This window comes from Phlebotomus papatasi, chromosome 3, assembly GCF_024763615.1.
Source record: "Phlebotomus papatasi isolate M1 chromosome 3, Ppap_2.1, whole genome shotgun sequence".
Classification (NCBI taxonomy): domain Eukaryota; kingdom Metazoa; phylum Arthropoda; class Insecta; order Diptera; family Psychodidae; genus Phlebotomus; species Phlebotomus papatasi.
In genome coordinates this window covers 85,817,593-85,835,057 of record NC_077224.1, presented here as the reverse complement: position 1 = coordinate 85,835,057, position 17,465 = coordinate 85,817,593, and the positions used below count along the sequence as shown (strand labels likewise).

At 33.2% G+C, this 17,465-nt stretch overlaps 2 protein-coding genes across 3 annotated transcripts in view; one reads left to right on the top strand and one right to left on the bottom strand.

The window, feature by feature from the left end:
* Positions 1-4,153, bottom strand: part of LOC129806162 (tyrosine-protein phosphatase non-receptor type 13-like) — a 41,897-nt gene extending 37,744 nt beyond the window's left edge. The window contains exon 1 of the mRNA XM_055854547.1: positions 4,088-4,153. The gene's annotated coding sequence lies outside the window, so the exon portion shown is untranslated. The remainder of the gene's footprint in view (positions 1-4,087) is intronic.
* A 229-nt stretch (positions 4,154-4,382) lies between these two features.
* LOC129806175 (uncharacterized) lies at positions 4,383-5,301 on the top strand. Of its 2 annotated transcripts, none has more exons than XM_055854572.1 (3): positions 4,383-4,688; positions 4,753-5,041; positions 5,107-5,301. In XM_055854572.1, the coding sequence occupies exons 1-3, from the start codon at positions 4,560-4,562 to the stop codon at positions 5,163-5,165; spliced, it is 477 nt and encodes a 158-aa protein (XP_055710547.1). In that variant the 5' UTR covers positions 4,383-4,559; the 3' UTR covers positions 5,166-5,301. The 2 variants fall into 2 exon arrangements, with proteins under 2 accessions (XP_055710547.1, XP_055710548.1); XM_055854573.1 differs by having other exon boundaries at positions 4,544-4,688; positions 5,097-5,301.
* Positions 5,302-17,465: the final 12,164 nt, after the last annotated feature.

Here is a 17,465-nt window from a genome sequence, read left to right as displayed (position 1 = left end):
AAGCTTAAATACACGTGATTTGGACCGGGAAAACGCTGTAATATCCAGTTCTATTGACTGAAATAGTTTCATATATAAACTTAAGAACAGTTTTAAACAAGATTTGAGAAAATACATGAGCTACAAAATTTATAATTTGAGGATCAGTCAAAAATTAGCTTTTTGGAAAAAAAAATGCAAAAGTATCCCCACATTCTAAAACTGATCTAATCTTTTAATAATCATTTAATATAAGCTAAATACTATTAGTAAATATTATTAAGAGTCAGAAAAACTGAAAATAATACCGAGGGAATATTTTTGGTACGGATTGTGGTCGGTTTCCGGTGTGATGTGTTCTGAAAGGGGTTTCTTCTTTGAATATTGAAATTTTCAGCCCAAATTCTACTTTTTCATATATTTTTTATTATTTTTCAAATTTCTTCTTATTATGGTTGCAATTTCATTTCTTTTACTTCATTATTTTATTTAAAAAAAAATGAATAAAATCATCAAATTCAGTTTTCCTCGAAGAATTTTTCTTTAGCTTTGATAAGCGCCTCACAAATTTGGGGCATCCTGTTGATCAATTTCTATAAAATGTCTGAAGGAACTTTGGCCACACACCCTGAAGTGTTTCCACCAAGATTGGAACTGATGTCACGCCTAATCTCAAACCTTGTGGTCGAGAAAATCCAAGAGAATTACAATGAGGCTACAATCGGGTGATTGGCGTGGCCAATGCATTCGGTTTATTGGGCGTGGGTTTTTTTTTTTCAAGAGGATAACGATCCCAAGCATTCCTCAAAGCTTTGTTGAGGTTTCCTTCTTGAGAAAGAGAAACGCAGGGTCCTAAACTGCATGCATTAACCACCCCAATCACCCGATTGTAGCCTCATTGTAATTCTCTTGGATTTTCTCGACCACAAGGTTTGAGATTAGGCGCGACATCAGTTCCAATCTTGGTGGAAACACTTCAGGGTGTGTGGCCAAAGTTCCTTCAGACATTTTATAGAAATTGATCAACAGGATGCCCCAAATTTGTGAGGCGCTTATCAAAGCTAAAGAAAAATTCTTCGAGGAAAACTGAATTTGATGATTTTATTCATTTTTTTTTTAAATAAAATAATGAAGTAAAAGAAATGAAATTGCAACAATAATAAGAAGAAATTTGAAAAATAATAAAAAATATATGAAAAAGTAGAATTTGGGCTGAAAATTTCAATATTCAAAGAAGAAACCCCTTTCAGAACACATCACACCGGAAACCGACCACAATCCGTACCAAAAATATTCCCTCGGTATTATTTTCAGTTTTTCTAACTTTTAATAATATTTACTAATAGTATTTAGCTTATATTAAATGATTATTAAAAGATTAGATCAGTTTTAGAATGTGGGGATACTTTTGCATTTTTTCCAAAAAGCTAATTTTTGACTGATCCACAAATTATAAATTTTGTAGCTCATGTATTTTCTCAAATCTTGTTTAAAACTGTTCTTAAGTTTATATATGAAACTATTTCAGTCAATAGAACTGGATATTACAGCGTCTTCCCGGTCCTAATCACGTGTATTTAAGCTTACGAAGGGTGTATTTAATGTTTGGCCGTTAGTGTAAAAATATATCAACATTTTTTAATGTTAATTTTACACGTTTTTAAGGGTAAAATAACTATGAAAAAGGGTAACTTTAACTCCCAATACACCTAAAAAGGGAAATATTTACACCGATTTTGGATCAATACTGCAGGGTAAAATAAACATTTCCGGAATGTTATTTTAACTTTTTCGGATTTCTCTCAGTGTTTGCATTATAAACACCGCCCGCTAGCCCACTGCGTCACCACTGCTTCTGCTATGTACAGTAGACTCTCGCTTATCCGTGATAGTGAGACCAAAATGTCATACGAATTTTGCGATTGATACACATCAAATTGTTTGAAATCTAACGATTTTTTGTTTACATTGAAAATTTGAGGAGTGAATCCTGACATGACTGAATCGACATTGTCTCTAAAAGTGCGTACTGTCCAAAAAAGTTACAGTGAGAAAGAATTTCAATAGATAGAGCACATTTGCTTTAACAAAAAAGTCCAAAACAGAAACAATATGTCAACAAAATGTTTAAAATTCAACTGTCTCACGGATTTTTTTTTATGTCACCCGGAAAAAGAGTCCACGGATTAGCGAGAGTCTACTGTACCATCTCCTTTATCTTGTGACGTTTATGAAATCATTAAAAGTGCTTTATTGTAAAGGGAAAAAAAATAGCGCTTTTTGCGTATGATACGTAGCTTATGATGCCTATCCGAGTCTATGTTCTTAATATGAAACCAATCTGAATTTGATGAATCGATGACCTCCCTTAATAGAATTCGAACAAGGAATTTAGAAAATAAAATAAAGAAATTTTTAGCCCTATATTTGAAATATTTTCCTTGCAGAAGATATCAATTATTACCTACTTATTTTCCAAAATTTATGCACTGATGAATATTTTCTAAATAATTTGGATTTTTTGAATACGAAGTCGCTATCCGTATTAGCATTTTATAAAGGTTCTTTTCTCCAGAAAACCTTTTATTAAAAACGACCACTTGGGGTAAAAAGTAACATAAGGTATGAAGCAAAAAATATCATAAACCGAAGCAGTTTCTGAAGTCTCATGCGGAAAAGAAACGTAAATGCCATGTGTCACCGCTTGTTGTTTGCATTGATCAAACGATTTGCAGTCTCTTGTTTTTTTTTCTAAAATAGCTTGAAACTTAACTTTCACAAAGTTGTAGAGCGATAAATTTCCTATAAAACTGCGCTAGGGTAAATTAAGCTAATTCAAAACCTGCTCCAAATGGAAATTTTTAACTACTCCAAATGGAAACGTCACTGTTTTCATGATAAATACAGCACTAAACTTTTATATTTATATATTCTCTATACCACAGTTTCATTATTTAGTTAATTTTGCTCCAAATAAAGCGAAAATCCATTCATATTCACAAATTTTAATTCACTTACACTGTTTGTCTCCAATTAGAAAATTTCCTTGTCTCCATTTGGATTAATTTGTTTCCAATAGAAGCATTTTGCACTCGCGTATTTTTCTTGTATTTAAGAAGTTTTCAAATTATACCTAAAGCATTTACACTAAACAATAAGATTCTAGAAGAGTCAAGGAGTAAATTTATGCAATTCTCTTCATAAAAAATATGAACTTAATGTGTTGAATCTTCTGTCAAAGTTAAAGCGTCTGGAAATGGTTTTGAATTAGGACATTTACCCTAATTAGAAATTTCCTGGCCACTTGGGTGGCTTGTAAAAAAATAATATATCCATTTTGTGACTTTTTGCCCCAGTCTCCTCTACTTATTGTTAAGGCTGGGCTGAACCACTCCTCAAGACTAAATCATTGAATTAAGAACGAATTAGTTACTTAATAATTACAGTAGAACCCCGCTATAGGCTATCGCTCTATAGTCCACAATTTATCGATCGTTGATTTCGTCGCGTTTTTTAGTACGCAACATGCATTTTCATAATTATTTTAATATTTTTGGCAAACTTTATTGAGTATAGTTGTGATAATTGTGATCCATAATGAAGAGAGCGAGGACAAGTACCACAATCGCAAAGAAAATTGAAACCGTCGAGCAATTTCAATACTAAAAGTTGTTGATAATTTTAGAAAATTACATGGACTAGTGCGACCCAAGTGTCAAATCTGGAACCAAATATGGACTATAGCGAGGCTCTACTGTACTTAACAATTTAGCCGGGTATGGAATTAGTTCAGTTTAGATTAATCCAATCTGCGCATGTAAACGTAGCCCCTTTGAATTCAACAAAATAGTGCACGGGAACGGAATATGTTTATACTTTTGATTCCTTTAAATTTTTCTACATTAATTTTTAATAAATATGTCACAAAAGGCGTAATTCCAGCAATCAGCAAAGTAAATGCCTTCCGTCTATTTTGAATCTTCCGATCTTTTAGGAGATTTTAATCAAGATTTGCAAAGATTTTGCTTGATTTTTTTTTAATGCTAAACTTGAAGGAATTTGCCGATACGTAAAAATGCAAGAAAACTGTAGGAATGCCCCAAAATACCTGTGATAAATTCCTCAGTAATGATTTCACTTCTCCGGGCTTCTGGAATGTCTCCCAAGAACTGAATCCGGCAACTTTTTCTCAAGATCTTCTCACTTCCACAGATTTCACACTAAGCTGATAACGCTAAATTCTCTCACATGATCCGTGTTAGCGAGTTTAATCACTCAATTAACTCCTTTTTTGATGGGAAAATACAATAAACAACTTTTGGAAACTTCGAGCACATGCACCTTTACACTGTGGAGTCCGGAAAACAACTGCGATCGTGAATTTTTGTTGCGATAGAGAGGGATCAACTTCCCCTCCCATGTTTTTTCATCGGTACTCTTCGTTTTTCTCCGGAGTTTTCGGAATTGGTTCGGAGTACTAAAAATTTCTGTTTTTATTTTTGTACTAAAAGCTAAAAGTGTCACTTTTTGAAGCCGTATCGCTGTTTTTATTTAAAAAAAAGTATCTGAGAAATTCAATAATGCCAAAAACTCCTCGTCGTCGTCCTGCACAACTTCGATGCAGTGTCTGTGACAGCAACCAAGATGTCCAGTCGACTCCACGAGAAGCACTGAGAAATCAACTAAAAAACAATGTACCTGGATATAAGGTTAGGTTTCAGAATTTGGCGCCAAAAAAGAAAAACAATAACAAATTGATCTATTTTCTTCCAGGATGGCCCCATTTGCTTAGAATGCGTCCTGACTGCGAGGAATCGCACCTCGGTGGATGATACACTGGACAGAATTGTCAACCAACAGACACCAGCACAAATGAGGCACGTCCGGACGGCGTCTCAGTTGGAAAGGGAAAATATTCTGTCCCAGCTTTCTTCCCTGTCAGCAGATTCTGGATCTCCCCTTCTTAGTTCCCAAGCAACAGATGAGACTATGCCAGCTCCAAGTGCTCCAGTGCCATCAGCCCCGAGAATCCGGACTCTTCCGGAAATGTTTCGGGACGTTGGTAAGTTTCTTCCGTTTCTTCCCATCTCCTTCCCTGGATTATTTTGCATTCTAAGCCATTTTCAGAGGATCTCAGGAATCGTGGTATCAATGCCAATGACCTCCCGCGAAATACCGGAGGCTAGTTCAGGAGGAAGATGGACAGGAGATTTTGGACTGAGGAATAGTAAACTATTCTGCGTTAACCATTTGTTAAACATTGTTTTTCTCATTGATTGGCTTCAATTCTAAATAAATTTAATCTTTTTTAATTTTTTAAAATTGATTTTATTCTTAAAAAAAATCTTTTAATTAAAAGATGTAGTTTTCGGAATTTCTGAATTTCGGAAAATTACTCTGCATTGTCTGCATTACCTTTCAGATCAAGAAAATTTCACGAAATCAAAATTCACATCCCTTTCTCAAAAACGTTTTGCACGTCAATCTTACGCTTTCGTGCTCTTCCTCACTTTTCAAAAGTCACAACGGATTTAATTTTCATTCAATTTTGATTGCGAAAGACTGAGATAGATATATGCAACACATTTGAGAAGGGATGTGAATTTTGATTACAAGAAAATTTCTTAATTTCCAGTGTGTCAAATGCTAAAAATGAAAATTGACAGGAAAATTTCAGTTTTATGGCTCCGGCACACATTTTAGATCAGGAAAATTTCATAATGAAAAAATGTGCCATTTGTCTGTCCTACTCTTTCGAACTCTTCTTCTTCGTTTGGACATCACATCAAAATTCAATTTAGCCCAGTCTAAATTTGACACCGAAAGTCAGATGGACTTATGCAAATCTTTTGAGAAAGAAGGGGACTTGAATTTTGATTTTATGAAATTTTACCGATCTAAAAGATGTGCCAGATCCAGTAAGTTTAATACATCAGGCCCATCAGGTACACCTTTAGATCAGGAAAATTTCATGTAATCGAAAATCATACCTCGTTCTTTTTTAAAACGTTTTGCATACAGTAGAGTCTCGCTATAGGCCATCGCTCTATAGTCCACAATTTATCGACCGTTGATTTCAAAACACTGATTTTAAGTTAGGTTATGTTTTTTAGTATGCGACATGCACAATTACTTTAATATTTTTGGCAAACTTTATTAAGTAGTTGAGATAATTGTGATCCACAATGAAGAGAGCAAGGACAAGTATCACAATCGCAAAGAAAGTGGAAGCCGTCGAGCAATTTCAATACTAAAAATCGTCAAATTTGAAACCAAATATGGACTATAGCGAGACTCTACTGTATGTCTATCCTACTCTTCTGAACTCTTCTTCTTCTTTTAAACATCAGATCAAAATTAATTTAGTTCAATTGAATTTCAAGTGGGATAGAATTAGAAAGACATATGCCATACATTTGACAAAGAAAGGTATGTGAATTTTGATTTCACGAAATTTTTCTAATCTAAAAGGTGTGCTTGAGTCGTAATAATCTAAATCCGGATTAGAAATTTAGATTTGAATGATTTCACAAAAAAATTGAGCGGTAAAAGTTTAAATTTGATCAAATAGAAATTAAATTTGAAGTGTTTGCTCAAGCACGTCTTTTAGATTAGAAAAAATTCACGATATCTATAATCACATCCTTTTCTTCTTCAAAAATTTTACATGTGTCTATTCTACTCTTTGACACTCTTCTTCTTCTTTTGAACATTACACAAAATTGAATTTAGTTCAGTCGAATTTTGAGACCGTAAGAGTGAGGTAGACTAATGCAAATTGTTTGAGAGAGAAAGGGACGAAAATTTTGATATCATGAAATTATACCGAGCTAAAAGGTGTACCGAATGCATAACTCTCATAATCTAAATTCCCATAAGAAATTTAGCATAAATCATCACTAATTTCACGGAATTAGACAATTTACTTTGCGCAATTTAATACAATGAATTTGACAATTTAATTCGAGAAGAAAGAATAAGGTATTATCAAAAAATAAAAGCTGTGTCGGAGCCATTGGACTTCACGAAATTTTCCTAATGTGAAAAGTATGCTGGAAGCAATAAAAATTCAAAAAATTGTGAGACAGTGAAGGCAAAAGAGAAAAAAAATTATACAAATTCCTGGTCCTTAATGACTAATTTACCGATTTTGTGTAGAAAATTTAATTTCAGGCTGGTTTTAAACGAATTTCATATGACTCCGACACTCCTTTGAGATCAGGAAAATTTCATGAAGTCGAAATTCGAATACCTTTCTTTTTTAAATTCAATTGAGCTCATTCGAATTTGAAGTGCAAAAGAATGAGATAGACGTAATGCAAAACCTTTGATAATGATTCCGGCACACCTATTAGATTAGGAAAATTTGATGAAGTCGAAATTCACATCCCTTTCTTTCTCACACGCCTCGCATATGTCTATCTCATTTTTTCTCACTATTCTTCTCCTTTAAACATCACAGAAAAGGATGCGAATTTTGATTCCATGAAATTTTCTCGATCTAAAAGGTGTGCCGAAGCCATAAAGAAAGAAATGCGAATTTTGATTTCATGAAATTTTCCTGATCTAAAAGGTGTTTCGAAATCATTAGCCATAACGTCTGACTGTTTGAAATTGACTTAGATCTGATAAACGAATTTTACATATAGATGAAATTGAATTCTTCATGGCTTCAGCCCTTACCACACCTTTTAGATTGATAAAATTTCTTGAAATCAAAATTCACGTAACTTTCTTCTTTTGAATATGTCTATCACATTGATTTGCTATTCTTCCTCTTTTGATTATCACAACAAATTCAATTTAGTTCAATCTAATTTGAGGTGAGAAAACGAAAATCGACGTGAATTTTGATTTCATGATTTCCCGATCTAAGAAGTGTCCCAGAAGCATCAATCTTCATTTTTTCTTGTCATTTAGTAATAACCATCGCAAAGGAAGAAAAATATCATCTTTTCATATAATTTTTTTCAATGTCTAAGTTTAAACTAAAAATTGCAAATTTTACTTAAGGAAGGATCAAGTAGGTTGAGTGGCAAAATCTCCAAGTCGCACAATTTATTGCACACAAATCGCTGGATTTAGCGATTTTTGCACAGAGATCGCGAAATAGCGATTTCTCAGCAAAGAAATAGCAAAATCATATGATTTTTGACAAATGTTCGAAAGACGAATTTTCTCAGAAAACCCAACGTTTTGTCAAAAATGCATTACGAATGTGCAGGAAAATTTTATGATGCACACTTCGTGAAGGTCTCTTTTGACAGAGACTTCTCAAAACGTGTAGACATCTTAAAAATGAAAACTGACGCCATAATTCTTTCAAATATTATTTTTTAATATCTAACTTTCTAACCTAAGTAAACAATATGACATATTCTGGTAATGCTTTTTAGAGTTTTATTTTAAATTTTTGTTGATGGTTTAAAATTTTTAAATGAAGAATAATCGAATGGGTATTTTTATAAACCTTCTGAGGGAAAATGAAAAATTGCAAAATCGCGCAATTTATTCGCAATTGTCAAATTGAAATTTTTGTATAAAAATCGGTAAAATCGCGTTATCTCAGCAAAAAGCAGCAAAACCTCGAGATTGATCGCAAAGTCGCATGATTTCAAGAAAATAAATCTTCAGATTAAGCAATTTTTATACATAAATCGCAAGATTGCAGCTCAAGTGACTCTTGTGCGACATACTTAATCCTTCCTTTTTTCTGAAATACAGTAGACATGTGTTTGACAGCTGTCACCCGAATATCAGAGAGTTCTGTGTAGTTGATTCCAAAAGATTCCAATAAAATCCGCTGACAAGAATTTAAAAAAAAAAACTGTTGCCATTCCATGTTAATTTATTTTTTCATTCTTTTTGTTTGACATGTTTGAAATTTTACAAATAAATTGTTTGAACATAAATCTCAATTGTGTTTCTCTTCAAAGTTTCTGAATGTTCTATTGAACAAAAAATCCTGCTGACAAATATTTCTATTGACTAAAATTGAGGTTATAACCAAATGATGGTCCGGCATTTTTTTCTTATCTTTTTTTTGACCTTTTTCCTGTGACCTTGAAAGTTTAGAGAAATTGAGAGATTTCCTCTCAACCAAAGTCTTCCAAAAGTGATGTCTTCATTTTCCAGTTGGACTATTTTTTCTTGTTTCTGAATTGGTCACAGATTTTTGTTTTTTTCACCTTCAGAGACATTTTTTTTTAATTAAAAATTCCACCGAAATTTAATTTTTTTGACTGTTTTTTTTTTGCAATTGATAAATAAACTTAATTTTACAACCAATCGATGTTAGTTTTGATTGTTCTTTCTGTGAGCAAATTTTCGTCGTCTTTTTTACTCACAATTTTAGAGAGAAATTTGCTCTTTGGAAATCCAAAATTTCAAGATGGCGTGAAATTTTGAAAAACTAAAAACTCTAAAATGTGAGAATCTCCGTGGTTTTTTGTTATTTTCTTTAAGGTTTGGTGCTGTTTTTTTTCACAGTTTAATGATTTTCTCTTTTTTCTCTCTATCTTTTATCCCTTCCTTATGGATTAATAATAAACAGGTACTTGATTTTGTGCCTCTAGCACCTTCCAATATGTCCTTTTCATTCACAATCCGTGATTTTTCCTATTAAACTTTAGTTTTTTGAAGATATTTTATTAATTTTGCAGTAACTGTAGATAACACCAAACCTCTTCTGCTTTCCCCTTTCTCTCTTTTCGCTAAAAATATTCAATTTTTGTTCTTTTTTTCCATTTTTGTCTAAGTACGTTATACATTGAAATGTTTCGTATTTTTGATTTTACTTTTCAAGAGATATTTTTCAAAAAGGAATTCAAGGAATACTTCTTTTTTTTTAAACTTTAGAATTGAATTTTTAGAAGGCAGAAGAACTCTTTATTCATCCCCTAAATGAGCAATTTGCAAATATTTCAGTTCACGGAGATTTTTCTACTTTTTCTTGGTGTTTTTTTTTGGATTTCATCTCAACGACGAATAATTGAGATTTTCACGAAGGAAATTTAACTGAAAAATTTGTACTTTGCTTGAGGCTGAAATGAGATTTCTGCTTTTCTTTTTAAAAAGTCATTGCATGTTCTTGTTTCTTTCCCAAATAGCAAAAATACTTCTATAAGAACTTGGTGAGTTTTCCCTTTAGCCTAAAGTGGGGAAGTTTGGCTAAATCCAACTTCTGAATTTTGTGAGTAAAAAACAAAAAGTTTGAAAATAATTTCTGGATGTTGTCTTTTCAATTCTTTCTTCTTAAAAAATAAAAAAAGTGCTTTTTACACTTTAACATTGCTTACAATGTGTCATTTTGTTGTTTTATCATCGTTTTCTTTCACTTTAAATAAGAATTTCTTTCTTTCGGCATACATTAAAAAAAATAAACAAAAATATCACCCATTCACTCTCACATTCAGCCCATTCCCATCCCCGAAAAAAATCCCTGACACACAATAATCACACAGAAAATAGATTTGAACATCCAAAGAAAAAAAGAAATTCTTTTAGTTAATCCCTTGTCTTAAGAATTTTATATAATAGAGAATTTACACACTTTTTTTCATCATTTCTCACACCACATAAAAATTCTTCCTTCTCACAATTTACATAACTAGAATTTTTCTCATTTTATTAAGAAAAAAAAAAAACAAAGATATTTTCTCAAAACATTCACACGCACGGAAAGAAGGCGATTTAAAAGTCTCGCAGAAAGAGACCAAAAATTTCTCCTATAATTTTTTTTAAATTTCTCGCGGATATTCTTCTTAAAATTCTCTTTGCTCTTCACATTTGCCATTTTCACTTAATCACTGTTTGAAAGTATGGAAAATTTTCATCTTTAGCATTGCTGCAGTTAAATTGCCACAAAATGGACGTAAGATCCTTGATCATTCCATCTCAATTTTGAACCATTTCCAATCAAAATTATTGGGTAATTGGAGAAATACTGAATTTTCCAATGATTTGTCTCTGAAAATGTTGGTAATTTGCACCGATATCATGAAATTCTACATCACTTCATTCAATTTAATACGAAAACATGAGTTTGTTTTAAAGATAATCAAGATGGCGACCCAACGGAATGGAGTTCTAAAAATTCGAAGTTCGATTTCGAAAGCCAAAGAAATGACAATTTTACTTCTCGTTTCATCCGCGTGGTGACTGAAGATGCTTCCTGTTCGAATTTCGAAACGTATCGTGTGTCAATCTTCACTTTGTTGTGCGAAAACACAAAGCAATGATACAGGCTTCAGACTAGAGGTTTAGCCTAGTTCCCGAACGTCTCACAATCCTAAAAAGCGAGCAATTTTATTGGTTTTTGAGAGCCTAATAGGCCATTTATCTATAATAATCCAATACTAAGTTAGTTTTTTTCAAAAAATTGTGATTGATAGGAAATTAGAGCAATTAAGCCATATAGCTAAGCCTTATGCCGAAAATAGACACAGACTGAAGCCGGTATAACGCTCGTAGTATTCTTGTTGCATTTTAATTTCCCTCATAATTACTGAGTCATTACTTTTAACAGCTTCTTAGTGTGATATTTCACAAATTTTCTCAACTTTGTGAAATATGTAGTTTGAAAATTCGAAATTAAGTTTCAATCCTTCGAACATCAATAACGTTTTTTGCACATAGAGTCCCATTTACTTTTTATCCAAGACACTATAGGAGAATCAAACTCCAGCTGTTTACCGAAATTCCAATGAAAATCGTTCGCATATTCGAATCTCAGTACTTTCTATTCGAACTTTCTAAATGTCTGAAAAACAATAAAGTGTGCTTACTTCTGATTCTTCATATTTTCTTGGTTCTTTCTAAAAATTTTTGACATTCCTTTAAAAAAAAAGAAACATTACTCCGCTTAATATTTTTATTTCCTGTTGGTTCAAAACGTTCGAAGTTTCGAAAATCTATTCTTTTTTTTCGATAGGGAAAAATGGTCAACCTGCGAATGATCCAGCCTCCGGATATTACATTTTTTTTCCTTTTCCACAAAGCCAAAACTCTTTTCTATCAACTATTATACGGTCTTCAAACCTAAGGCTTAGCCATATGGGTTAACTTCTCTAATATCTTATCAGTCAAGATTTTTTGGAAAATTTGGACTTAGGATTGGATTATTACGGGCAAATGGCCTATTACATTTTGAAAAATCAATAAAATCGGTTGCTGTTTAAGGTTTTGAGACCCTCAGGAACTGGGCTAAACCTCTAGTCTGAAGACGATTTTAGGAACAGGTGGTCTACTTTCGAACAAAAAATGATGTTCTGGAAATTTTATTTTTAAGGAATCTGAAAAAATGCAATATTCTCTAAGACTGATTAATTTCTCTTTTGATGCAACCTTGACGCAGGATTAGCCACAATCGTTCTTCATTTTAGACCTTCGAATGATATACGAAAAATTTCGGGACAGATATAGAAAGTTTCGTTGCTTTGTTATTTTACTCACAAAAAAAAGTGAAGACCGACACCTCTTTCAGTAATAACCGTCCCAATTTAAGAAGCTCTGTCCGAGCTCGAAATTCTAAATGGTGGAACACAATCAGCGCTAAAGCGGCGAGTACTTGAACTTACACTTTAGGCTTTCAGTAGATTTTCGAATAGGTTCGGCTTGGCTTTGGCTCTTCGAAAGGTTATTACTGAACGGAACCATTTTATCACTTGAGCACTTTTAAATTCAAGCACTAACCACTTCAGCTACCTTGCGGAATTATCAAGAATGTCCCTTTTTTGGCTTTTCAAAATGATCTTCGAATTTTTCAAACTGTGCTTGGTAAGAATCTTCTCGTTCAGTAATAACCTTCCCGATTTGAGAGATCTCTCCGGTTGAGGCCTTTTCTGTACCGATTCGAAGGTATATCAGAGAGAATTTACCTAAAAACCCGTTGGAAGTTCGAAAGTTTAAACCGATGAGTTACACAAAAGTAAGTATCAAAAGTACATTTTATTTTACTGAAATTGCAATTCAAACGTTCTGCTGTCCTAAAATTCCATAATTACGCAAAAAATCACTTTGCATCAAACGTTTACGTTCTTGACGATTAAAGTCTCACGAATACCGAATACTCACGAAAGCGGCGAATACGTGAACTTGCACTTTCGGCTTTCGGTAGTACTTCAAAAAGAAAAACCGATGTGAAACTAATTTTATCAATAGCGGTCCTGAAATCGTAGGAATTGGAAAATCACTCAGGGAAAATGCTACAATGCTAATTTTCCACTTCAGACGATTTCTAGACCCCCATTAATAAAATTCCTCCACTTTGGAGTGGCTTTGTTTCTTCGAAAGGTTACTACTGACCCATCCTAGTATCTCCTGACCAATTTCGTGGTCTTCTTTTTCTCTCCGCCATAGAACACTCGCTCTATGATGCAAGTGTCCCGGGTTCGAATCCCTTTAGGTCACCAGAAATTTTTCTGGCGTTAAAGGTGTTCGGATTGCATCCAGTGAGCTTTAGTGCACTTGATTCCACGGGCATGGGACTGACAACCCCATCCTTTTATAAGAAAAAAATAATAATAATGGATGTCACGAACTCCCCTTGTGGGAAGTCCTAGTTGTGCCACCATAATTATTATTAATATTATTATTAAATTCTAAATTGAAAGTGATTCCAAATGACTCCATTTTACCCTTATTTCACTGATGTTCTTCTGAAGCCGTAATTGGAAAACAATTGATAGAAACCGCGCCGTAAATTCCACTATTTTTATCTTGAAAAACTTAATTGCTTTATACCCAACGCACACCGAGAAAAATTTGGATGGTATTTTCTACAAATCGTGTCTTTAAATTCTACTGCCTCAAAAGATAGTAGAAAATACCATCCTCCATAGATACTTTCCTTTAGAATCTACCATCTTGACATTTTAAAATTTACTATCCTATGGATAGTAAATTCTAACAGCCGGATGGTAAAATCTACTATCCTCCTTTAGATTTTACATTGACCTCTCTTAGATTCTAATATCCGGGAAGTAAATTTTACTGGCCGCATATTTTATGTTAAAATTTAACTGGAAGACAGTAAATTTTAACGGAGGATAGTAATTTGGATTGAAATTACTATCCAAGCCAATAAAATTTGCCATCCTGCTGTTAGAATGTCATTTTGGAATATCGTGGGTGCTGATGCAACGGTTCCCGATATGCTTTGAATACATTATAGCAATTCGTGGCGCAGCTGGAAGATGCTGGACTGTCATCACAAAGGTCGCGTGTTCAAATCTCGGCTGAGTCGTCAATGTTGGAAAAAGATTTTCACGCATCAAAATGGCTTGAAATACAGAGAATGTCATCCAGGAAGGGCCCCAAGCCCTCAAACAATGGCCAAAAATTAATGAAAATAAGGAAAAATAAATTTTTCCGACATTTTTCATTCTAATATCCGGCTAGTAAAATTTACTATCCTGCCAGTAAAATTTACCATCCGGATAGTAAAATCTAATATCCGGGGATATTAGAATTTACCATCCGGCTATTAGAATTTACTATCCATGCAATAGATTCTACAATTTTTGACAGTCCGATTTAATATTGCGTTTGCTGGGTGACTTTTTTACTATCCGGCCATTAGAATTTTGTATGGAGGATGGTAAATTTTACCATCCACATTTTTCTCGGTGCACATTAACTTTTGTTTTGTAAACATGTTTTCGGAACTGCCTATGAGAGTGAGCGAGACGACTATATGTAGATCTCACTCACTCTCACTGAAATTTCAAAAATATGTTTACAAAATAAAAGTTATTCTGCGTTGGGCATTATTTTCACAGTAAAATATTTTCACTGCGAATTGAAAAAATTGAAACTTGCTATTTTTTCCTCTGCTCGAGGGCACTGTTTTCTTCCGCAAGGGGCGCTGGCAACTGTTCTCAATTTTTAATTCATAGGTTTCTAGTGGAAAAATTTTGTGAAATTGGGAATACAATTTTAGTCTGACTATTTTCACTATCTTGGGACATCAAAAAATGTCCCAAAAATTCAAGATGGCGGCAAAGATGGCGTCCATTTCGCGTCATTTTAAATGCACCAACTCAATATTTCTTCTGTTTTCTTTTTGAAAAAAAATCATAAACAAAAATTGAAATCTTTTTTTGCTGAAAACCTGTTGAACTATTGATAGGATAAATTATTTTTTTCTCTATACGATTTTGTTTTGAATTTTTTCAACTGACAATCGAGCATTAAATTATAGGAATTTCATTTATCAATAACCTTAGGACAAAAAGAACATGGAGATTTTTTTTACAGGGAAAAAACTCAGTGGAGAGGACAGTGATAAGAGGAAGGGAGGATTTTACACTGAAATAAAAGGAAACTTAAGAATAAAAAAACGTTCTCTCATTCTTACCTTCCACATTCATTCACTTCACACTTTTCTTGGCAATGTAAATCTGGTTGTTATTTTGCTCTGTTTTACACAAGTGTATTTTCACCTTTCCCGTCTATTTCCCACCCATTTTCTTAAAATCCTTTTGCAAGGATCTTTTCGCTAATACCTGTACAGTTTTTTTTCCCTTTTCACCCATTTCATCAATTTCTTTCATCTTCGCGACACAGAAAAACTGAAAAAGAGGAATTTCTCAGCTTCTAAAAATCAGTTTAAAATTTTCATACGGAATTATAAATTGTTTTCTAAGTCTTTCTATTTTTTTTCTTCTGCTAAAAATTACCATTTTATGATATCCGCAATTTACTTTCCCATTGATCCTCTTTTTTCCCTTGATCTACTTCCGATATTCCCCTTCTTCAGTCTCAGTCACTCCCATTAAATCTTCTCTTACTCATTTTCTTGTTTCCAAACTTTTCATGGGAATTGTGTTCTTCTTGATCATAATCAATCTGCTGACTTTTTTCTTCTCTGTCACTTTTCTTATTACATAGATTTTTCTTCACTTAAAATTTACTTTTGTATATTTTTTTTTGTTATTTACAAGTCTTATATAATTATTTTATTTTTTATTTTATAGTCTGTGTGATTTTTTTTTACTTTAAAATGTACAAAGTTTTTTGGGTATTCCTTCACTTGCCGCTACGTCCTTGGACTATTCTTGTCAGATTTGACAGGGCAGAGCTAATCTTTTAAATAAGCCCCGCCCATGCGCTCAGTAACGCCCCCTTGCGGAAATTTTTGTCCCCTTTTTAGATGTTGGATAACTGTTTACTCTCGCATTAAACGCTCCAGCCACTGAATTTTTATCATTTTACTTAGAAATTTTGAAAGGGGAGGGGCCTATTTTTCAGTTAAGGTGTCTACATATTGGGAGCAATTTTCGTCAAAAATTGCGTTTTTGACAGAAATTTGACGTTTCCCCCTACAACGCTGCAGGGAATTTCCTTCAAAAAAGCAATTTTTGACAAAAATTGCTCCCAATGTGTAGAGGCCATTACTCATCTTTAATCAAAATTGGTAAAAAATAATTTGTATCCACTGGACACTGCGATAATCTTCATATCTGAGTTCAGCTAAAGTATTTTATTCCAACTGAAAATGATAAAATGGGCGTGGTCTATCTTTCTTTCGATGAAGTACTTTACATTCTGCTACTTGATAAATTGATTATTTCGACCACATTCTCAGAATTTTTATCAGCTGTGTCCATAAATACTCTGAGCGCAGTTAAAATATCCTCACTTAATTGTTTAAACCTCTAAGTGATCTAATGGGCGTGTCCTCTTTTCATTTACTGAAATACTTTGCAAACAAAAATTGATTATTTCGACCAAAGACTGTCTGAATTTTTATCGACTGTCTGCACAGGTAAAGTATTCTGAATAGAATCGTTAAAAAACAAACTTGTAATGTAATGGGCGTGGCCTATTTTTTTACTGAAGTTCTTCCCACGTTTACATTGACAAATTTTATTATTTTCGCCAAAAAAATTAAACTTCGAATTTTTATCAAGTGTTCATCAAAATACGAAGCAGAATTAAAATTTCCCGAGTAGAATTGTTCAAATCTATAAGTGATGCAATAGGCGTGGCCTATTTTTCTTGCTATGAAGTACTTTACATGAGGAAATGATTGTTCCAAATCCTTTCGAGCTTGAACCTATTAGAGACAACTATTTAACAAAAATATTTCGGAGCGTAATTTCCTTTCAAATTCAGTATTTCACGGAAATACCACGTAGATCACTTTGAAAAAGGGGCGTGACCTATTTGTTTTCCGTCCTAAATCCTTTCGAACTTGAACCTATCGGAGAAAACTACTGAATAAAAATATTTTGGAGCATAATTTCCTTTCAAATTCAATTTTTGACGGAAGTACCACGTAGGTCACTTTGAAAAGGGGGCGTGGCCTATTTGTTTTCCGTCCTAAATCCTTTCGAGCTTGAATTTTTCAGAGAAAACTATTGAACAAAAATATTTCAAGCATAATTTCCTTTCAAATTCAATGTTTGACGTAAGTACCATGTAGATCACTTTGAAAAAGGGGCGTGGCCTATTTTTCCGCCTGCAAATTTCTTCATTAAACA